Here is a 24,672-nt window from a genome sequence, read left to right as displayed (position 1 = left end):
AAAAATTTTTTAAAACAGAACAAAGTACAGACCAATCAGAAGAGCTGTCTTGGCAGATTTTTGCTATGCTGAGGTTAACCAGCTGGTCTCAGGGGACAGGAGGCATTTGGGAGGCTTGGGCTGCAGCAATTCACCAGCAAGTACAGAAATATTTCAGTATGTTTGCCACTGGTTTTTTGACAACTGTGCCTAGAAAGCAAGCAAATACCAGCCTCCTTTCAATCATTTGATAACTGGTGGTTTTTTCCTCACTACACATAAGTGTTCCCACCTTCTAGTAAAGATCTCAAAAGACCTCAGACCATTTCAAAAGACCTGCATCAGACCCACTCCTATTGCCCCTCTGTACCAACCTTTCATATTTTTAAATTCAGTCCTTTAGAGTTTACCATAAAGACTGTTTATGTATTCATTAAGGTCTCATGTCAAAACTGAAGCAGATCAAGTTTATTTCTAGAACATTTCTTGCAGAATTTCCCCTGCAGCCCAGCGGAACCTTTAATCACATTAGCGGGTCTGCCTTCCCAGTTGTACCTTTCCAGTTTCCTCAGTCGCTCAAAGCTTAGAGCTGTTAAGCTTCCAATATCTCCGAGCATAAACATATATTGTTGCTTTATTAATAGTATATTTTTCATATGTCTCATTATTACAATATTACCAACCCATGGATTCGTTTGGATGTATCTTTCTACCCAAAGCATTGCACATAAATGTGACTCAATGTTTGCACATGATTCTTTTAGACTTTGGGACTGCACTGGTGAATGCACACATATGCACTCGCACAAAACATCCAAGGTATTTTTTTTTACATCTTCAAATTTGATGTAGACTTGAAAATAGAGGATTGCCACATTCCCCTCTATTGTCACTCTGACGCCCTTTTATTTTTACACATTTATCTCTAGTACAGAAGGTACAGAAACCTTTCATTTGATATGTTCCAGTTTCAATCAATCATCTGCTGTGCTAGAATTTCTTTTCCATTATTTTCTATTTGGGGTTGTAGAGGAAGTGACATTTAGTGAATAATTTACTGCCAAGTCCTTTGCCAGGTATTTTGCATATATTATCTCATTTAATCCAAATTGCCTCTCAGTTGTATACTTATTATTGATCCTAATTTGCAGAACAGGAAGCTCAGAGCTAGAAAAGTAAAATAATCTGCCCAAGGTCACATATATGCTGAAGCCACAACTTGATTACAGGACTATGCCTCCAAGCTCTGTGTTGGTTTTACTGTGCCAAGCTAACTGTATCTAAGGGGTACTTTCGGAGGATTAGGTAATATAAATAAGCATATCTTTTAAACTATCAAGCACTATCGTTCACACATGGAATTTCTAACTCATACTTTATACTCGGTAACACAGTAAGATGAGTAAATTGGTATGTAATGAATGCTTTGGGTGATCATGATTATAATGGAGCTTTAACAATCGGGTGACATGATGCCAGTGAGTTTTGCGAGAGCTAAAATCCGAGCTTCATTCATTTCTTTGAAAGGCATGGCTGTCAAAATGAAACATCCCATCTTCACAAGAAGGTATTAAATATGAACAGGTAACAGTAATATCATTTCACAGAACATAAAGGGTTATAGAATAAAATCTGAAATAAAATCCACTGTAGCATTACGCCTCCTATTTGATATATAAAATGTGAGAATACTTTGGAATTCAGTTACACACTGTTGTTGTCACCCTTCCCCAGGTGTTCCAGATTGCGTATGTGATTGTGAAAGCAGCCAACTCCCCTCGGCCTGGAAACTGGATCTTGGAACGCTCACTCGATGATGTTGAATACAAGCCCTGGCAGTACCATGCAGTGACGGATACGGAGTGCCTGACCCTCTACAATATTTACCCCCGCACTGGACCGCCATCATACTCCAAAGACGACGAGGTCATCTGCACCTCATTTTATTCCAAGATACACCCCTTAGAAAATGGAGAGGTAAGATGAGAAAACACCATAACTATACGTAAGATGGCCAAACAGGCTTGTCAGGAAGACTTGAATATATCAGTAATTAATGTCAGGGGTATTTTAAAATAGGATTTCACAGAAGTACATTAAATGAGTTATTAAATAAAAAGGAAAAACCCAGGGTGATTAGAATTTTAACTACCTTCCTCTAGTTAGTACATATCTCCCATCTCCAATAAAGATCAGAGAGGAGGAAATGGGTTTAAGTTGGAAAGTCAATGATTGATTTTACATATAAAAAGACTTTTCTGACAATGAGGATTGCTAATGATTAAAGAAGGATTGAGACCTTAGCAGTGGTTCTCAACCTTCCTAATGCCGCGACCCTTTAATACAGTTCCTCATGTTGTGGTGACCCTCAATTTCATTGTTACAAATTGAATATAATTAAAGCATAGTGATTAATCACAAAAACAATATGTAATTATATATGTGTTTTCCGATGGTCTTAGGCGACCGTTGTGAAAGGGTCGTTCGACCCCCAAAGGGTCCGCGGACCCATAGGTTGAGAATCGCTGCCTTAAAGGAAGTCTTAGTTCTGTCTATACTCTGGTCTGAAGATGGGGACAAAAGAAGTGAATTTGGAAAGAAGTAAAATTCACACAAAGGACCTAAAAAAAGGAAATCCTTTTATGGGTTTTTTGTTTTGTTTTGTTTTGTTTTTGCTGTCACCACATAGGGCTAAGGTGGGTTTCTTTTCTTTGGTCAGGCTTTGCTTATCACATATTTAATATATGCTGAATTCAAAAGCATTCTACTTCTCTGTGGCATCTTTTATCCTGTGGTTAAGATTCTTGATTTATTCATTGGATTTAAGCCACAGATTCAAATCATGGCTTTACCTGTTACCAGCTGTGTGATTTTGAGCCATCTCTGTGCCTCAGTTTTGTCTCCTATAAATTAGGAATGGCAATAATAGTTCTTACTTTATATAATTGTCAAAAGATTGAATGAATTATATTTAAAGCATTAGAGTAGTGCTGGCATATACACTAAGTGCTCTGTAAGCATTAATTATTTTTGTTGTTACTGAAATAATAACTATTGTGTAGTTACTATTATTATTGTTATTATTATTATTTTCCTCTCAAATACCCAAACCTTAGCTAAGTTGTAGGGCGCGCCTATAGGGTTAAGCCTCAGACTGACCTGTTGGCAAAGCCACAAACAAGTCCCAGCTTAGAGGGCACAGTCCTCTTAGCATAATTAGGCTTGACCTTATGACACTCCCTAGATCAGTGATGGCGAACCTATGACACGCGTGTCAGAGGTGACACGCAAACTCAAATTTAAACTCTTCTAAACTAAGCATTCATGGTTGTCATAGTAATTTTTGCTGCAGAGAGACCTTTAAGTTATTTACATATGATTTCCTCTCCTTCTTCCCACAATCCCTCCCATTCTCTTTGACTGCCGCTCAAATAGAACCTAGATTCACTTTGATTCTGCTTCTGAAACATGGCAGGCTTATATCAAATTCCCTGGAGAACCCATCATTAATTCTTGAAGATGCCCTTTTTTCTCTAAATTTTACATAGAGCTTTGATATTATTTTGATTTCCTATGTGACAGGTTTTTATATGGAGAGATGGGATTTTTTCTTCCTCTTTTTATCACCTGGCATTATGGTGATCCTTAGAATTGAAAATACTGGAGCATGGAGAAACAAACCCAACACTGCATTAATAAATGTTTCTGAGATCCTTCTTTGATGTAATATTGTTAAGGGCATAACGTGATTGCCTGTGTGAGTTTATGTGGGAATGGAAATGAGGAACTAGCATTTCTCAATTACCTGTGGAGTTGCTCCTCTACAGAGAAGCAGCAGGGTAGCACTAATTCGTATCCATTTTGAAAAGAGAGTCAGGGAAATAATTATCTGCGGTTTCAGACATCCTTTCTCTGAAAATAATTCTTGCATTGACCAACATGGGGCCAGTGAATACCAGGAACAACAGCATGAAGTGCCTCATTACAAGGAGGTTCACCTGGCGTCCTCCAGAAAACAGAATGCTTAACTCCAGTTGAAATACACAGAACACTTGATATATTTTGGAATCACACACACACACACACATCAAACCCATGATTCATTTAAACTCTCTGTATTTGAAAATGCCCCTTTATAATAAAATAAAGATAAAATTAAGAGGATTTCTGTTGACCAGTTTATAGATTCCCCCCAGCAATATTGTGTCTCGAAAGTATCAATAAATCCTTGTTAAATTAATGCAGCATTGCTGAAAAATCACGCAGGCCACAGAAACCAAAGAAGGGAATCTTAAGGAGATGGCACTAGTATGTAAGACCTGTTATCTCCGTGTTGTAGAATAGGATCTACCCAAATGTACTGAACTGGAACAGAGGGTAAGCTTCTGTAGAGCGGAGTACAGAGCACAAAGTTGTGGTAGAAGGCCAGAGGCACAGCTTGCTGTCTTGTAGGGTGTTCAAATATAGCTCTGCCACTTTTAACCATGGGGCGTGGACAAGTAAACTAATACATTCCCTGTATGGCAATGAAGATCAAATTAGGTCACTTATGGCAATGCGTCCTTATGGGCTATATAATATGATAGCAAATTCTCTGGTTCAATAGCTAGCATTGGCTAAGTCCACTCTTATTACAGGATGACTGAGCTGGCTTTGCCTAAATTGAGATTTGGGCACATGAAGTGGCAAAGCCATGCCATGGTGTTTTGTGGGGTCAACTCTAGGGGAGGCTAGGGTGACTAGACAGGACTGAAGGAATAAGCAAAGCAAAAAACCATGAGCTTGCTGATGTTTTAAGGGCCAAAAGGAACAGATGAGAGTTATGGGTTAACCCAGGGCCAGGAAGGTAATAGTAACCAAGGCTAACATTTACTGGTATTGCACACCCGTTTTGTGGCAAGCACTACCAAAGAGTTTACAAGTATAAATTCATATCTATTAATACTTGTCTCATTTTACAGTTGAGGGAAAGAGTTCAAATAACTTGTCCAGAGTTCCACAACCAATAATTTTTGGAGCTATTGTTTAAATCCAGTGTGTCCTCTGAACACCAGAAAGGAACAAGGACACAGCTTTCTGCTATGTCTGGGGTTTTCTGGAAAATCTGTTGGGCAACCCAACTCATCCTGTTCGTGACTTTTAAAATCAAGTCTGAAATCCTGAGCAAACATCCCATGATGGAATATAGCAGGTCATGCAAGATTTGAAGTTGTTTCATCATTTCCCCTCGCCCCCCACAATACCAAAGTAGGGACACAGCCTTTCAGTGAAGATGCAAATCTTACGGAAATGAAGAGGATTAGTGGGTTAACTATTGTGATTGTTATCAATAATATTGGTGAAAACCATATTGTGTACTATTTGTCTCATCAATGACAAATCACATTCCTACACTCTTTTATCTGATCATCACCAAAGTTTTGGAGGCACTTGAAGCCAAAACATTTACTTGCCTGTGGTCACATAATAGTACACGTTCAAAATAAATCTCTGGTCCAGGTCCCGTTCAGATCTTCTAATGGCAAATCTTATAATCATTTCACTTCATAAGCTAAATCCCATAGGTCCAATCCTACATCTTCTAGATGTGTATTTACCACTGCTCACAAGGGCTGTTTGACACTGTGTGGATAATTAAGTGCTACCCAACATCTCTACTGAGGAAATCCTGAGGGTGTCAGTTAATCAATCTCACACAGGAAAGATAATGTCCCCGTATCTTTATTGCTGAAGTATACTCGAAAATACAACAAAGGATCTTGCAGCTATTAAAATAAGCTTCTGATCTTTAGGGAAACTCTTAGAACACTAGAACTATCATCAAAAGTCCTTGAGACAGGTAACCCAGGAGTAAAATGTTTATGATTATACTTTACAAGCAAACTTAAACCGATATCAGGAGCTGCTCTACTTGGTTCCCTGCTATGAAAAGAAAACTGGAGAAAAATCTACTACAAAGCATTCTAGCCTGAGGCTGTGTACTAATATGCACTGTGGCAGACCAACTGCAGCCAAATATTTTCATTGGCAGTACGAAAATGAATGACTTTGCTGGATTCTGCTACCTGGGAACCACATAAGACATACAATTTAAATTCTAATCATGTGTAGTAAAAATCCTATGATACTCATTCTGCAAAGGAGAATGGCAACCCTGGCAAGATTACAAGTTGGAAAATTGCATTCCCCTTGTGTAAATTTGTTCTTAAGCTTCATTCAGTAATAAGAATTATTTATTTTCTTATTCAACAGATAAGTGCCTTCTAAAACTAAGCCTACTATTAGGTTGAGCTATATGAAATTGCCAATATTTGACAATTTCTAGTCAATAAAAATGCAGTTTCCTATGGCTTAGATTAATATATGCCAAGGCATGAATAGAAATATTTGCAGAAATTTAAACTGTTCTAAGCCTAACCTCACATGTACACATTATTTTAGCAAAACTATTAAAGGGAAATCCAGTCTCTTCACTGAAACAATAATTAAAAGTATAATAGCTTATACTAGTTATTTCGTGAAGGTCTTGCTCTACCGTGTTAGTAATATTCACAAGCTAGAAAAGAGCATTTGACTGCATTTGTTTGTAATTTTCAATGATGGAGAGAATATCAAATAGTCTTGTCATATGAATAATCAGGCATTTACACCCATGTGGAAGCTGAATGTATATTGGTTACTAGTCATAAGCTCGGGAACTGTGTAGCTCAACACGAACACAGTCCAGAACCCTTATATATGCAGCATAATCACTGGTAGATGGTAACTGGATCAGAAGCGACAGCTGCCATCTTCATGGAGGCATTTCCAGTAATTGTAAACCTGGCAGCCACTTTCAGCAACTATCCACTACTCTCTTAATTACCTTATTGAAAGGCTATTGGTGAAAATCCTTAAAGATTATGTTAAGGAAGGAAAAAAAAACTTCTTTGATGCTTTTTTAAGAAAAAAAATTACAAGCCTGTCTAGGGTGGCTCAGTGGTTGAGTGTCAAACTATGAACTAGGAAGTCATGGTTTGATTCCTGGTCAGGATACGTGCCTGGGATGCTCCCCAGTGTGGGACGTGTGGGAGGCAGCTGATCATGATTCTCTCTCATCACTGATGTTTCTCTCCCTCTCCTTTCCTCTCTGAAATCAATACAAATAGAAGAAAAAATGTATAAGAATGATTTCATGTTGTTTTCCTTCTTATCTCTACATTTGTCCTTTTTATCATCAGATGAAAAACATTGTGTTCTTTTTTACAACTTTTTATGTTGCAACCATTTGTCTTATAACAAGATAAACTTTTGTGTTGAATTAGCTGCAGTAGAGCAACTCCCACATTAATCACTACTAAGCAAATGCATTGCCAAAAAGATAGGGCATCAGAAATATGGCCCAGATATAGTCTTAGTTCACTAACAAATGATTTGATATTATGAATGCATTTTATGGGTTTATATGGCCACTGAGCAGTCCTCAACATTAGCTGTATTTTTCCATTAACAAATATTGAAAGACATTACATTTGGGGGGGATATGAGATTAAATAAATCAGGGAAAACATCTTGGAGTCTTGGACAAGATGATAAAGACATACCTAGCATAGAAAAGGAGAGAGAGAGAGAGAGAGAGAGAGAGAGAGAGAGAGAGAGAGAGAGAGAGAGAGAAAACATGGTAGTGACCTGTCTTGGGAACTGCATCGTTGGCACATAGAAAATCAATGCAGGAGGGAGTGATGGGAGATAGGGTGCCTTCATAGAAATTGCTTTGACTCACCATGATTACTTCAGCTACTGCATATCTGAGTAAATTGAGTAGGGAGGCTGTTTTTATTGAGTTATAAAGCAGTTTTAGAATGAGAAAATTCAATTTTAAGCTTACACCTAGGAAAAAAATTCCAAGCACCAACCTGGCAGAAACATGTCACAGAAACAGATTTTAGGGGAGCAGAATTCTTTCCCTGCACAATAATTATGATTAAGTGCTGGTTAAAATAAAATAATAGGGCTGTTTATCAGGGTAAGGCATGAAAGCATTTGCTTTTGGTTTTCTTTTGCTTTAATTTATAAAATTTATTGTTTTGTAATTTTTTTTCCAACCAGAGTCACTTAATACGGAGTTCACTCTTTAGCATGATGGAACTGTTACCACACTTGCAATGTTTTAGCCCCTCATTTTTTTCCTGATGTTTTTATCAGTCTTTCCATTGAGAGGTAAACAGTGGAGAGAAAAGCCAAAGGCAAAGCAACCTGTTTTGTCAGCACTTCCGCTGTGTTGTCCGGGTGCTATGACATAGTCTCTACTATACTAGTTAGTCCCATTAAGCATCGATGCTTGCTAACAAAGCTAAACTATTTACAGGGACTCAGTCAATGTAGGCAAACAAACAAACAAAAACACCTCCCTGTGAGTGTAGAAAGTATTTAAACTTGGACAGAAAATTGCAAGTGATGTTCTCAGGAAGCCAAATTATTAGGACAGTAGCAATATGTCCTAATTTGGAGGAACTGGTGTCTTGGCAACATAATGTGTTTACACCTATCTTCTTACCCAAAGAACCACTCTTAACATTAGCCAAGGCTCAGGAGTGTCTCAGAGGCGCCCCAGGAAGGGGAGTTTAGGATGTGCGTCTTGCTCAGCCCAGCCCTAATTAAGGCCCCGAATTAGGGCTGAGAGAAGAGATGGTTCAGGGCATTTTATTCCTATCCCTGGAAAAGTAGCACAATTGGTGTCTAACTTTCCTTTCTGCAAAATAGCACGGGTAATTTTTACCCAAAGAGGAAACAAAGGAAGAATGTGAAGAGCTGATGTCATTATTTCTGATGACATTAAAATTTATTTTAAAATATGAAACAGTATCTCCAGGTGTGTTAGTCAGTCTCTCTCTCTCTCTCTCTCTCTCTCTCTCTCTCTCTCTATCTCTCATAAAGCATAAGGTCAATTCAAGTGATATTGAAAGATATAAAATAATTAGGTCAACAGCAATCCATAAAATATATGCCAAATGGAACAATATTTTGATATTCTGTCCTGGAATGAAGATTTGAAGTTATTTTGAAAAATAACGTCACCATAACTCTGTCCAGAACTCACAGCTGCAGAAAGAGAAGTAAACAAGTGATTCTATTAGAAGACTGCAAGGTTAAAGAACAACCCAAGACTCAAACCTTAATGAGATTTTTGCTAGTTCCCAGTGATATGATTATAGCTCATACAATTCCCTGAAGGAAAACTACAAAAGGATGTTTCCAGGGTTAGGAATACAAATACCTTTTGCTTGTTTGTTTGTATATCAGAAAACAAGAATGAAGATTGAGTAAAATATATTTTCTATAATTGCTTTTAAAATTATTTGTATATTTTATATGCAGTCATTTAACATGAAATCTTTACCCACTGTCTTCACAAAGAATATTACCTAGTTGGAAGATGCTGCTGTTTCCTGGGCATTGCTAAAGGCTCTTGAATTCCATGAGTTACTGGATTTTGCATTCCCCCACTCCTCATTTTACATCACACAGACATATGTGTAAGGTCTTCCATGCCAACAGCCAAATCAGATCACTCTTGCCTGGGACATAGCTAGTTTGACCATCCTAATCAGTGAACCAGCTAGCTTTCAAATTTGTGACAGGAAGGTAGCTCCTTAGAGTTTGCTAGTGTTTGCATGTGTCATTCATTTCTGTGCTAGAGCTATTCCAACCTCCCAGGAAAATGAAGGACAAAAAGGTGATCAATTATTTTGAATGCAAATTTAAACATTCACATAAGAATATTAATAGGCAAAATATATTTGTATGACAATAATCATTATTTTGTATATCTCACCTTTTGGGGGGCCTAAGAGATTCCTACTTTTTCAGTCTAAAAATAACACATAAGCAGAATGCTCCATGGGCCCCAGAATATTATCCTTCAGACAGTGCATTAGTTACTCAAGTCAGGAAACACTTAATTTTGCAATCCTATGCTATTAATAGGAGAGGACTTTCTAAAAAGCTGAGAAATAACCAGTCTCTGGTAACTTAGCACAAAACCAAATTGGTGTCTCCATTTGGGTTTCTCTTTTGAAATTATTTTCCAGTTTGGTTTTCTTTTGCGTCTGGTGTTCTGGATGATCATTTTGTAGCATATGGATAATTTTATGTTAACATCTGGAATTGAGATTTTTAAAAATTCGCCTGATGCATATAGAATACTTCTGTAAGACTTGTATTTTTCCCAGCTGCTGTTTATTCATTTCAAAGAGACATGGTTAAGTGAGTGTAACAACCTCTAAAATTCCTGAGGAAACACAAAGCATGTTTAATACAAAGTCCCGTCAGTCTATTTTCTCTTCTACATGCTTTTCCCACGGCAGAAGTAGTGGAGATCTGTCTGGAAGGAAGAGCTCTGAATGGTAACAGGTGGTGTCGCTGAGCACATGGGCCTTTGAAATCAGGCTTGGTTTGGAACCTTGGTCTGGCAGTCGATAGCTATGTAACCTTGGACACCTCTTTGAAGTCCAGCTCTCTTATTTCAGATTGGAGAGGTATAAATACATCTCCCAGCATTGATCGTATTAAATGAGATGATTCATGTAAAATAGCTGGCTTAAGGTGGGAACTCAATAAATGGCAGCTGCTACCAGTTATTTCAGTGTATTCAGAATGCAACCAAGAATTTCTCTTCCTGACCTCATAGTACGCAACTAGCAGTTTGGTGATTTGTACACAGTGTTTTAGAGATCTGACTGAATCTTGTCTTTGAAAAACTTGTCCTATGAGTGGAAGGAGAAGGAAGGAATCAAGCTAGCTAAAGACATTATACAGGAAACCAGAGAATACTTCCTTTCTGAGCTCCTATAGCACAGCAATGGCAGTGTACTTGCAAAGTAATTTGAATTTTTAAAATTTATTTTTTAGAAATATATTTTTATTGATTTCAGAAAGGAAGGAAGAGGGAGAGAGAGATAGAAACATCAATGATGAGAGAAAATCATTGATCGGCTGCCTCCTGCATACTCCTTACTGGGGATCAAAACTGCAACCAGGGCATGTGCCCTGACTGTGACCTCCTGGGTCATAGGTCAACGCTTGACCACTGAGTCACAACAGCCAGGCATAACTTTGACTTTTAGGCAATGCTTTAGAATTCACACACTAACTTAATATTTTTAAGTCCACGCTATTGTGTTGGCAAGGATAATAGTCCTACATTCTTTATTATGAATGAAACTAGAGGCCCGGTGCATGGATTCATGCACTGGTGGGGTCCCTTGGCCTGGCCTGCAGGGATTGGGCTGAAACTGGCCCTCCGGCATTTCCCGAGAAGTCCCAGATTGCAAGAGGGTGGTTCTCGGGTGACACACCCCGGAATCAGGCGCCCTCCTCTCTGGTTCTGGGTGTGTCACCCGAGAACTACAACTGCCACGTCACTGCAGATCAGCAGCTCCTGTGTTGCGCATCTGCCCCCGGTGGTCATTGCACATCATAGCTACCAGTTGGGTGGTTGGATGGTCGAACAGTTGGATGGTTGCTTAGGCTTTTATATATATAGATGTTATTCATAATGTTTTGGAATTTCTTGGAGTCCATTGTTTTTATGTTGTTGACTTATTCACCAGGCTTGAGTCTAAATTATTTTTGTTCATTCTCACTCCAAAATTATTCACCTTAAATGATGAAATTTTATAATATTGAGTTAGAGGAATGTACTAAAGGTTTGGAAAACAGCTCTAATTATTTCCAAACTCTCTTGCATGTTGTTGGGATAAGTGTAAAACTAAGGCAATTAATGTAAAGGGTTTTACATGTATTTAGTTGTACGTTTTTGATATCTTTGTTAAAAAATTAGAGCTTCATTTTATATTCACCGATTAAAAGATATTTTTCAAAGGAACATGACTTAACAGAGTTTCAGAGGAATGATTTTAAGTACATGGATTTTGCACATTGATTCTGAAAACCCAATAATTTTCTTAAATATATTCCTTACTGTGCTCTTGTTACCTTAAGAAAATTGAGGGTTTGAAGTTTGTCTAGTTTTTTTTTTATTCTTTCCCTTAAACTTAGCAGGCTTTGTGATCAATAATACTAGATGATTGAGTGAATGAAGAGATGATAAAATGAATGAATTTATTACCATTTTTTATTAAAGAGATATCCTTTTTTATACCTCCAATTATTTTCAAGAAAAGTGTCAAATGCAGTACATAAAAAAATCATATTAAATTGACAAAACATGAAAAGTTAACTGAACAAAAAAAGAATTAAAGAAATGAGCACATTTACTGCTCATCTGGAATGAGTTAGTTATTTTAGTTGAACTCTTAATTTATTTCAAAATTTTCAGACAATTGGGGCAAAAAAGGAAAATGTTAAATTATGTAGTTTCCTTGTCTGACAAAAAAGAGCTTCCAAATTTTCAAGACAAACATTTTCTTGGCAATGAATTCTCAGAGAAAAATTTAATGCAGTCCTTATGTAAAGACTTCAGATAGCAAAAAGTACAAGATTTTCAAGCTTAACTAGTACAGAGGACAATATCTCTTGTGGAGAGCGGCTACAGTGTTTGGACAGGTTCAAGCCTCGGACTAATGAGAGGGCACAGTCCTCTCATTGCCACGTGTAAGTCCCAGCTTGGAGGGCAGAGCCTTCCCAGTACAATTAGCGTCAACAGCTATAGTTGTAAGCTTGAACCTATGGCCTGAACACGTGGCCCCACGTGCCTGAGTGATGTGGGCTTGATAGAGTTCAGGTGCATGTAATTGAGTAGGATCGAAACCCATGAGAATGTTGTAAACGTCTTGACCACGCCCTTACTTTGCCTCGTGGAATCTGCTATAAAATAAAGACACGGCTTGTAGTCCGTGGCGCTGTCTCTCCATCGGAGAGGGCAGCATCCCACCCAGCCTCAGCTTTATTCTGTTGTCTGTCTTTTCTAATCCTTCACCGCCCTCACTCAGGTTCACCCTTGGCCGTGCTGGTGCGGCACAGTTTCTACCACATAAGAAAGCTAAGGTTATAAACTTCAAATTTTTATTCAATAATGATATATGTGTCTTTGGGAAACTAAAATAATATGATTCAGTCTATAATTTTGTGACAGTCTACTTAACCCAGGAAGAAGCCTTGGGGATGGATATGTGGTGTGCCTTGATGTTACTTGATGTTACTCTCAAATGTCAAATGCATAGGCAAATCCTTATGTTTGAGTTACTTGGGGAGCACTTAAACATTAATATTCTTTGTTGTTGGGTAGTCATCTGTGTGATGAACATAGAATATGTACTACTAAACAAATGGAGAGCTAGCCTAATGCCACACAAAGTGTATTGTCAGATGACCTGTGATTAGAACCAATATATTTTTCCCAACTTACATTTTGAGTAATAATAACTAACATTTATTGATCTCTTGCAATGAGCCCGATGTCATTCTAAGTGCTTTGCATCTGTTAACTCATCAACTTTCACAATAACCTCATGTAGTGGACACTATTCTTGTTCCCATTTTACAGATAAGGAAACTGCTGGACAATGTTATCTAGCCCAAGGTTATATGGATAGTGAATGAAACAGACAGTATTTGAACCCAGGCTAATGCAGTAGCCTATAAGCTTAGCACATCATGAACTTACCCGCAAGCTGCCCATGAATTTGTATTAGCATGTGGCTTTACAGATTGAATATTTTAAATTCTTTCATATAATATAGAGGGAATGTTGATATGAACAATGTTGAGAGGAACAATAACTAAAATTTTCTAGCCTTAACCTTGAAAGAACATCAATGTGACTTCCTTCCAAGTACCTGATTATGAAGAGAATTGCATTGTGATAGCAGGCTAAGAGGAAGAAAGTAAGAAATGTACCCTGAAGTAGTCCAATGAATGAATTGACCTATTTCAGGGCATCAGGTTGGAAAACGGTGCTCATCTTATGGACCTGGTCTAATGGAAAGTGCACTGGATTTGAAGTAAGAATCAAAAACAGAGTTTTATACCCAGCTCTACCACTCAGTCTCTGTAACCTCCTAGTGTTTCCTTTTCATGGGTTCTTTGATGTGTCTTCTTAGAAACTCTATTTTCTTAATAAATTAGTTTAAGGTTTCTGTTTTATTTACCTTCCAGGTTTATTGTGAGACCAAATAAAATACTGTATGTGCATATACTGTAGATTCTAAAGCAATCTACAAATATGCAATATCCACACATACTCGTTATAGGGGAAAGACATATGTCCAATTAATGCACAAGTTATACCAAACTATTTTGGTGCATTCAAAAAAATCACAATGACATTTAAATATGCAAAAATCCATTCTCTTTCTTTTCCTTAATCCTTAAGAATCTCTACGTAAGTGAGGTAACATGGACACAGTAAAGTAAGGGCGAAAATTGAGTTTTAAATGTTTTGGAATTTCTGAGCACAATTAGTAAAAATCCATAATGTAACCATTTGTAAAATTTTTAAAATTTGTCAAAGAAAAGTCAAAGAAAAGTGAAATAAAACAGATAAATTTTGCTTTGTGGGACATTGTCATGCAGAAAAAATGGCATGATTGGACTAATACATTTCTGGATTTACAGGGTGTTATGAGGATCATTCTGACTTAAAAATGTATAATTATTTTGTAAATAAAAAAACTATAGGATTTCAGATTAAAAACTCAAAAAAGGTGAAATAGTTTTACAATGTTTACTAAATGTACTATGATTATTATGCCATAAAGTATCTGGATTTTAAATATGACCTTTATGGCCTGAGAAGTCAGACCTTTCTTTCACAGATGACTTCCTTTTTGTCCCCAGTGCTATTTTGTTTAAAGGCCTATTTATCCTCCATTAAGTGATCTTTCTAAAGCTTTTCAGCATGTCTCTTCCAATTGCATTAAAATATCTTTAAGGAAATTAGTATCCTCAAGAGTCGGCACAGTCTTTTGCTATTGCATTTGCTATGATTTTGTGTGAAGGCAAAATATACAGGAAAATCTAGAAGTGAGCACTCTAGATAATTCCAAATGCACCTAATGTCTTCTCATGCGGCTCCCTTATTGCCTTTAATAAAAAATAGCTTCTGAGTGGCAAGGGTATTTTAAGACACATGAATCAGTATGCCCCTTCAGCTGGATTTCTCAAGGAGACTTTTCAAATGCAGAAATGATTAACAGTATCTGAAGCGAAACTGCACAGACTGTGTGGTGTGGTCATAGTGGGTGGGAATGCCTGTTAGTCTAGAGGCCCCTGCTGTGTGCAAGACAGACACCGCCTTCCCCATTGTCCCTCGCCCATGGTGGGCCTGGAGTGGATTTTCAGAAATAATTACCTACAGAGCACTTATAAAAGCTAATGAATTATCTTCTCACTGTGTTTCTTTCATTTTTATGGAAGTCTGTCTACTAGGCTGTAAATTGGGAGATTTACCAATTTAATAAAAAAAATAACTATTTCTTTGAAGACCTCAGAGTCTTCTGCAATGGCACTTCTAATTTTTATTTCAAACCCTGTTGATGCTATTGTTTACCATGTACTTTTAGTTAACTTGAGTATTTTAATTTAGCACAAGTCAGCTCCGTCGATTAACAGCTCTTCGTTCTAATTATATCTTCTATGTATTTTCAGTGGTGTGTCTGCTATTCCAAAGATCTCCTTGAACATTATACACATTAGAACTGGCAGAGCCTCTTGACACCTCGAGTAAAAGCTGGACGCTCTGGAAGGAGGTGCTAATAAATAACCTCAAATCCGGAAATTGTATGCTTTGAAAAACAAAATCATCCTGTTAGTGAAGCTAGAGTAAACTTCCTAATACCATTATTAATCGGTTTTTAAAAGTTATATCCTGAAAACTATGGGAAAGGCTGCTGTAGATCAAAGAAATTACAAGGTAGCAGCAAATTGTAAACAATATATTTTGAAATTATACTTAAAATTACCCACAGTCAATTTTCTAAGGCATTGAACTATTAAATATTTTTGAGTTACCTAAAATCTCAAATTGTCCCTGAGGTAATCACTTCAGTTGAAATAAAGGTATCTGCTGCTTCACATGAAAAAAATCAAAACTTGTGAATATTATTATGTTTATTGAAAAATTATGGTTAACCTTCAAAGTGATATGCAAAAAGATCACTAACTGTTTTAGGCTTTCCTTAAGACTTATAATAAGCAGAACTTAAAGGTCCCTAACCCTGTTAATTTTTATTTGAATATGTATCTAAATGCCCTATGAAAATTTTAAAATTCTATCTAAATCTTTCATCATGTTATCGATGATAGTGGAGTTCTTGGGGTACCAAGAGGAAAAGAATGTCCTGAGGGTCCCACAGGAGGATGGGTTTCGTGAAAAGCTTTATTGATGGTGTAAAATTAAGGGGGTTCCCCTCAAAGGTCCCATCTCTGTCCGTTGCCATGGAAGAAGTCCATTCTTGTCTTCAGTAGCACCAGAATTAAGGCCACTGCCAGAGTTTCTGCTTCATATTGAAGTGCAGTCCAGTCCAGCATCTGGCTAGCTTAGTTTGTGTTCCCAGCTGCAGTCCAATGTGTGTGGGGTCCACATGGCCATGGGCCATGGGGCTGCTTAACGCCACGTGGCTATTGAGGGAGAATAGGGGAGGGCACCAGTGAGTGCAGGTCACAAGAGCAAGAGGAAACAAGAGTGAGTAAGAGCCAGAAAGCTTCTTTGTCTGGGGTTTTAAACAGGAGCTTAAACAATGCACTTTTCAAGATTTTGCACACTTCTGATGGGGTCCACCCCGGAGCCAATCCATTGCTCCCCAGGCGAGACTGGCAGGGAAGCACCTTCCCTGCCCCATCTCGACTTCTACTGTGCTTGTGTCTATCTCCCCCCAACAATCTAGCACTAGACAGGAGAAGGGAGGAGTGTTAATCCTCTTGGAGGAAGAACACTGTGTGAAGCTGTAGCTTCCTGGTGAAGCTTCCCAGGTGACCATGCTTACATTGTCTGACTCCTTTTTGCTGCCTTTCTTTTATTAATATTAACTGGCTAGTTATGATGATAACAATATCAATTGATGATTTATAACTGGTTAACAGACTATTTTTCTAACCACACCCATGCAATCAACATTTATAATGTTTTTGGAAAAAATCATATATCAGAAATTTTTGCTTGTTTGTCAGATATGCCTGCCTGAGAGAGCACCACTGTAGACCTCTGCGTTTCCCCTGGGCAACTGAATTTCATTGTGGGGAGCTTCAGGGTGTAAATGTGCTTATAATCACAAATGCAGCCTTATTAATACATGTGGTCCACAGTGAAACACTCAGGGAATTATGACCCAGAATGCCCACATGCTATTCTTTGCTTCATGCCTTTGGAAGTCTTTGGGAGGCCCTATAGCGCTATACAGAACATGGGAAGTCAGGATTGTATATGAAGTGTACCACCTAATTTTTCCCAAATGGTGTTTCCCAAATGGTTGTGTGAATATTTGTAACTTGTGTTGTGATTGAACGATCTCCATGGTTGCCAGACAGGATTTGTGCCCAGCAGTTGTCTGAGGCAGAGCACATCTCCTGGGGTGGCATGCTCCGGCTCACCCCATAGCGCCACCACATGCCTGTACTGGTGGACTTGAATCCCTGGCTCTGCCAATTACTACTTGCTGCCTCCTGTGCAAGGTCTTTGACCTCTCTGTTCCTGTTTCCCCATCTGCAAAGAAATGGGGATTATAGTAATACCTTGCTAACACTGAGAATTAAATGAAATAAACTATAAAATCAGCATATAAATGCCCATTTTAAAATTATTTCAACTTAAAACCATCTAATTCATGTGTGTGTGTGTGTGTGTGTGTGTGTGTGTGTTTTCTTGAAATAATAGTTACATTTTGGTTAATAGGCCAGATCCAAAAGCATAGGACTAAATTCAGATGACAAACCAGGGCCAATTTTGAAACCAGAGGCACTGATCATCTTTGTTCCAGACTATGGTTTCCAGGCTATTTCTAGAGTGAACAGTATTGCAAAGTAGAAGTAGCGTCTGCCTGTGAAGCAACAGCAGGTTTGCTTACAGCCTTGGAAGATACAGATGGTGTCTCCCCCCAGAGCAGGGGACAAGCATGCTTACTACTCAGTGTAAAAGATTTGGGTTCTTCACAGCTGTGGTGTGTTGGTGTCAGAGTATAGAAGGGGAAGGTGGAGGCAAGAGACCAGTTAAGAGGCTTTTAGAGTTTTTCAGGGGATAAATGAGAGTGACTTAGACCACAGTGGAAGCTGTGAAGGTGATGAGAAGACATATAAGTAGAGCCAATAGGATTTCCTGACCAATTGGATCTGCCAGGAGCATTTGCTGATGCATTTCCTTGAGGTGTGAGACAATGAGACGAGTGAAGTATGAGTCTACATTTTTTCTGCCTAAGCAATTGGAAGGATTGGGTTTTCATTAAGTGAGTTGGAGAAGCCTGTGGGTGTAGCAAGTTTTGACAGAGCCAACAAGAGTTCAATTTTAAATGTTAAGTTTGAAATGTTTATTAAACACTAGAGGCCCAGTGTGCAAAATCCCGCGAGACCCCATACCTGCCGCGCCAGTGGGACCCTAGATCTGCCGTGCCGCGAGACCCATCAATGCACCTACTGGTGACTGGTTGTTTGGTCATTACGGCGTTATGGCCACTAGCCTTTTATAATATAGATCATAGTGAGATTGAATAGAGAGTTTATAGTATTTTAGGGTTCAGATGAAAAATACTGCTTAAAGACATGAATTAGAAAAATTAAAGCCACGAGACTGCCTGAGATCACCCAGGAAGTACATAAAGACTAATAAAGAGAAACAGTCCTAGAACTGAGTCTGGAGATACTTCAACCTTTCAAAGTTAGATGAGGTAAAACCAGCAAAATCAAAGAGTCAGTTTTGAACAGAGAGATTTCTGGCAAGAACATGGCAAGCCTTATATATTCTCATTGGGAAATGTGCACTCAGACCTTGATGTGATTTATATAATAAGCAACTGACTATGTGCTAATTCGATTGATTCCTATAAAAACTATAGGAATGTTATTAAATAGTCAATGTCAAGGGAGGAGGCTCCAGGCTTATAAAGAATGACTTGACCAGAGTTTTCCAGGAAAGGCATGGAGAAACCTAAGCTTGGCTGTACATTAAACAAAAGCAAATGAGCTAGCGTATAAGTTTTATGTCCCTAACATTCACATTCCAAATTCTCATATCAGATCTTACACATCAACATAGCATATATTTAAGGGTATTTCAAATTTGATCGTATAAAACGTTCTTTAAATAATATATGAAGGATAAACTCTGAATTTAAAGACTTGCTCTGAAAACTGTTATGTTATAAATTATATAATTAGATTTTTTTTTATTCTGACTTTTTAAAAAAATTTTTTAAAAATATATTTTATTGATTTCTTACAGAGAGGAAGGGAGAGGGATAGAGAGTTAGAAACATCAATCAGCTGCCTCCTGCACACTCCCCACTGGGGATGTGCCCGCAACCAAGGTACATGCCCTTGACTGGAATCGAACCTGGGACCGTTGAGTCCACAGGCCGACGCTCTATCCACTGAGCCAAACCAGTCAGGGCTTATTCTGACTTTTATTCGTACTGGTAAACTTTGAAAGGTTTACAAGCATGACATTTATTTCTAAGTATAATTTCTCTTACAATATTTTAAAAGTTTTGCCAATAAAATAGTGCATATTGAGAAATAATGAAGCAACCACCACATCATTCATATTAGATTCTTCTCCACTTTAATGTGCCAGAAGTCAAGAAATGTTTTTTTTTTATGTCAAACTAAGGTGGTGTCTTACATGACGCCAAACATATGGGTGAAACTGAAAAGTATAGTGTGTCATCAGTGTTGATTATTATCTGGATATTTAATATCATCAAAAGGATAAATCATAATTGGCTTTTCAATTTGTCAAACAGATGTTCATTGAAACACAAACACAATTGATTTCACAAGCTGGAAGAACATGTAGATGACCCATAATTGTTCTGCTTCTCAAAGTTAAAGACAAACAAAATCTATTAACATAACCCCTTCAATGATGAGTAAAGATAAGGTATATTACTTTATAATTATGAGAATTTACACTAAAATTATAATGTGTTGAAATTTATTTAACTTGTGTTTTAATGATACTAATGATTGAAAACAATAGCAGTCAGAATTATAAATTATATTTAAGATTCAAGCGTATTATTTTACACAGTTTTCAAAAATATGTCTTTTTTTGTACGTGACATTGACATGGTGAATGATTGTCTTCAGTAGATAAAAGGATTTAACTTTATAATGAGTGAAAAGATTCTTAAAGCAATTTATCTTTCGCTATCAGTTCCCCTCTCAAATATTTAATATGTCCCATCTTGTAGTTGATTCTTAAGGAACACTGAAGCTTAAAGGAGACTTGGATAAAGTGGGTGGGCAAGCTCTGCTATCTGTACCTGCCTCTGTTTCCAGCTTGAATTTTTTTATTTATATTCTGATCTTTAATTTTCATGACCTCTTTTTCCACCAAATATTTTTTTAAAATAGTCTTCCTCCTACCACTTAAAAATGTTTCAGGAATAATGAAAAAAACACAAGGAATATTAAAAAGGTTGAAGAAAAGGCAATATTGTTCTCTCTACTCAGAGGACCCCGGAATGATGACTATGACTTACAATATTTTAAAAGTTTTAGGCACACTCATGTGGATGTGTAAACTCTGGTATGCTTGTTTTAAAATTGCTCACTAGTTGACATGCTTATTTATATTTTTACTTCGAGAATACAACATTGTGGGTGGTATACTAGTATGTGTATTCTGTACAGATTGTATAAATTGATGATAACAATGTTTATGCTATTAGAGAATGTTTTCCTCTCTCTTTATCAGTACCATCGTGTTTTTTAAATATACCACTGGAAGAGAATAGGAAGATATAGATGTGAGGGAAGAGATTCAGGTAAAAATAAGGTGGTTAGTTAAAACTGAGAGTAATTTAAATTTTATTTTTAAAAATAGCATAGGTTGGAGACCCAATAAAGGGATTTTAGAGAATCAGGGGTATAGATGTAGCAGTTAAGAGAAAGGATTATTTCATCTGAAGTCCACTACTGGAGGACAGGAAGGTCGTGAGATAGACCAGTGAAAGTGCTTACTTATGATAGGGAAGAAAGGGTTAGGAACAGAAAAAAAGATATATTATCAGGAATGAAGTTAAAGAAGGGGCTGAATATTGATCAGATTTTCAGGAAAACATACAAACAAACCCCAGTCCATACTAATGCTAGGCATAGGCCTTAGAGTTTTCAAAACCAACTTTCTAAGGATGTACCCCTGTTCAGTGTGTATAACGGCAAGTTTTGGAACATGGCTATTATGGTCTCTGGCCCTGTGCTATCACAGGGTGAAATGACTGGGTTAAAATGTCTGTACATCATCTTTGCATGTAGGTAATCAGCCCATGGGGATGTCTATAAGTAGGATTTCAGAGACTCTTTCTTGTCTTTCTCAAAAGACTGCCATACCTAGCTATCTGATAGGGAACCCCCTCTCATTGAGTCCTTGTCTTTAATTAGCACCATATCAGACTGAAAGATGCAGAAGACTGCAGGATGCTGATAGTGGTAGGACATGAGAGGCCTAGAGAAAAACTACAGGGCATCCTAAGATGAGAGAGAAAAGGTGATTTTAGAAATTAGAGAGATTAGAAACATTGCATTCTGGCCAGTAAATATTCACTGGACTTACAGTGTATCTTTTTTTTTTTTCAAGGAAACAAGTTCACGGCTATTATAAAAGCATAGATACTAGTAATCACAACATATGTTTTAAAAAATATTTTATAGGTGTTATTATTATAAACTGTTTCAAAATAGACATTATTGTTAGCATCTTATTTTTAAAATAAATACCATGAGAGGGAAGAAGAAATGAAACAGTTTTGTTGCCGGTTCTCATTGGAACCAGTTTAAAATGAACACAAACCAACCAAAAAAACTCTTAAGCCCAACAGCAACATGCATAGCAATTTTCCTAATTTAACTCCTTTTCTTTTTGCTAAGGAGGAACAGTTGTATTTTTGTCATTAATGAAAAAGGGAACAGTGCCTAAACAGCCCATTATAAATTCTTCTGGGAAAGCATATTACAAATAATTGAAAACAAACCTGATTCTGTGAACTTGGCAGCAAATGTATAACAGCAAGCAATTTAGCCCTGGCCCCTGGATGACTGATTAAATGTTTTATTTCCTTTACCTTTCATTCACGCTGTGTTTGTCAAGAGGAAAGGGAAAGGGGAATGTGGGGAAACAAAATCCACTTTAGACAAGTAACTTACGATAACGATCAATGACTTCCAATCAGCTGCTTATTTATTTTCCCTAAGTTTTCCTGTTTCTAAATATTTGGTATGAGCATGGGTGCCTGCACAAAATGAGGCCTTGAATCTCAGCATGTCCCTCACTCCCCCGCCTCCCGCCAGCTAATCAACAACACAAGCTGTATCTGAGCTTCTTTGAGGGCACGGCTTTGCAGCTTCCTGTGGTCAGTTAGTAGTGTGAGTCCAGCAAAGGAGCAAGAACACTGTGTACTCAGTAAATCGGCAGAAATCATCATCTTCTGTGGTGTGGGAGGAGAGGTCCCTCGGTGCACTCTGCTTCTTTGAAGCAACTAGAGATCGGCTGGTGCCGTACAGATGTCAGGGGTGTGTAGAGCTAACAGCCTACAAACCTAATAAATAAATGATTATGATCCAACTCTACAGAAGAATGCAGGAAGCTGACCTTAGGATACTATTCATGTGGATCACATTTGCTGTTGTCATGTGAAATTAACACTGAATCTCAAGGAAACACTTCCTTGAAACCTTGATATTTTTTAATGTTATCTAGCCATCAGTGTACGTCAAGCGATATGCTTGCAAGCCTGGTGACCCAAAAGAAAAAAAAAATCTAAGTATGAAGTTAGATTTATAGCTAGTCCCATCCCACATCACATTTTTTAAAAAATTAAATTTATTGGGGTGACATTCTTTAATAAAATTATACAGGTTTCAAGTGTACAAAATCTATAATACAAACTACTGTCCAGATGTCAGTTCTACAACATCCTCTTCCTGCAGCCCTGTGTTGGCATTTGGTCACTTACTCTGTCCTTACTCCCAAAGACTGTCATGTCAGGGAATGGGAATATAGACCACCCCCAGAGCAACAGCCCCAACACAGAGCTGGAGGGCTCTTGAGCCAGGAACTCCTCTGATCTTTGCATCTCTTAATTGCTTGTGTGAAAATGAACAGGAATTAGAAGGTAAAATCCAGGCACAGGTCCTTCTTTCCTGATGCATAGTCTCCCACTGATGTTCAACCTTCAAAACATTTCCAGAATCACCTCCCCATTGTGGGTGGGAACTTTGTCACTGCTACTTCTGTCTTCTGAGGCTGTTCAGGTTGGTAGTAGGTAACTATTGTAAAGGGTGCAGCACATCTTGCTCAGCAGGGAAACACACAACCCTTTGTAATAGTTTCCTTGCTCTCTCAAAAATAACAATAACAATCGCTAACGCAGTGTTTTTCCTGTGTGCTAGGCATTATTCTATTCAGTTCACGTGAATTATTTCTTTTAATCCAGCAAATGGCATGATAAAATAAGTATCATGGTTAGTTGTCTTTTACAGAGGAAACTGAGGCATGGAGAGATGAAGTAAATTGCTAAATTCACACAAACAGTAAGAGGCAGAATTTGAACCCAGGTAGTCTGTCTCTAACATGTATGATCTTAAACTGTAATTAACAAGTACACACATACATGCACACAATTGTATAAAGGATCAGGCACAGGATTAGCCCAAATTAGAAAAGCATGTGTGTATGAACATCTTTGCAATCTTACACACAGAACCATTGCTACTCAGATTTACGAACCCACTGAAATGAAAATTCCTCAGTTATGGAAATTAAAATTTTATTCTCTAAAAAAACCCACATTTTTTATTTATTGATTTATTCTTTGTACAATGAAAAAAACCTTAAGTTCAGAGAGGTAAGACCTATAGTTTGCTTTTACAAAACTAGGTTAGAGGCTACATTTACGGTAATGGAACATATGATTTCACTTGAAAGCATAGAAACTTGATCAACCTTGGATGTACAATTTCACTCTAAAGATGAAATGAAATAGAGCAGGATAAGAATGAAAAAATAAGAGGTGACTGGAGAACAAGTAAAGGTATGGAAGGAAACACCAAAAAAATTAAACATAAAAGACAAAAAAAAGAGGTGGCGAAAGAAGTGAAAGTTCAGAGAATGAGGCTGTCCTTATATTGGCGAGAGTAGGGAGTCAGGAAACACCTGCCAAAAGGTAAGGATGTGTGGGTAGTCAGCATGGGGACTCTAGTTTGCATACACATATGTTAGGGATATTAGAAATGCAGGTAGCCCAGGAACATGCTCAATCATGAGGACCTTGTGTCTAAGAATTAGTATGCCTTCATAATTTAAAATATCTGACATCTTGTTTAAAGTTGAACCTTTGTGAAAATTAAATTAGTTTAGCTTGCCAATGGCCATCCCAAAATGCTATTCTATATAAATGGGGGAAAATCAAGATAATATATTTATCCAGATTTTTATTATGTACTTACAACACTCATACATACACACACACACACACACACACACACACACACACACACACAGTTTTTCTCTGAGGAAACTTTGAGTCAGGGAATGAGAAGGAGAGA

The 24,672-nt window shown here is 37.6% G+C and overlaps 1 protein-coding gene across 3 annotated transcripts in view; it reads left to right on the top strand.

The window, feature by feature from the left end:
• LAMA2 (laminin subunit alpha 2) overlaps window positions 1–24,672 on the top strand; it is a 452,538-nt gene that overhangs the window by 140,070 nt on the left and 287,796 nt on the right. For all 3 annotated transcript variants that reach the window (XM_023759137.1, XM_014461101.2, XM_014461100.2), the window contains exon 4: window positions 1,714–1,956. In XM_023759137.1, the coding sequence (XP_023614905.1) occupies window positions 1,714–1,956 (243 nt within the window). The remainder of the gene's footprint in view (window positions 1–1,713; window positions 1,957–24,672) is intronic.

Source organism: Myotis lucifugus, unplaced genomic scaffold (assembly GCF_000147115.1).
Source record: "Myotis lucifugus unplaced genomic scaffold, Myoluc2.0 scaffold_150, whole genome shotgun sequence".
NCBI classification, from domain to species: domain Eukaryota; kingdom Metazoa; phylum Chordata; class Mammalia; order Chiroptera; family Vespertilionidae; genus Myotis; species Myotis lucifugus.
The sequence above is the reverse complement of the archived record's forward strand: the minus strand, read 5'-3'. Positions and strand labels throughout refer to the sequence as shown.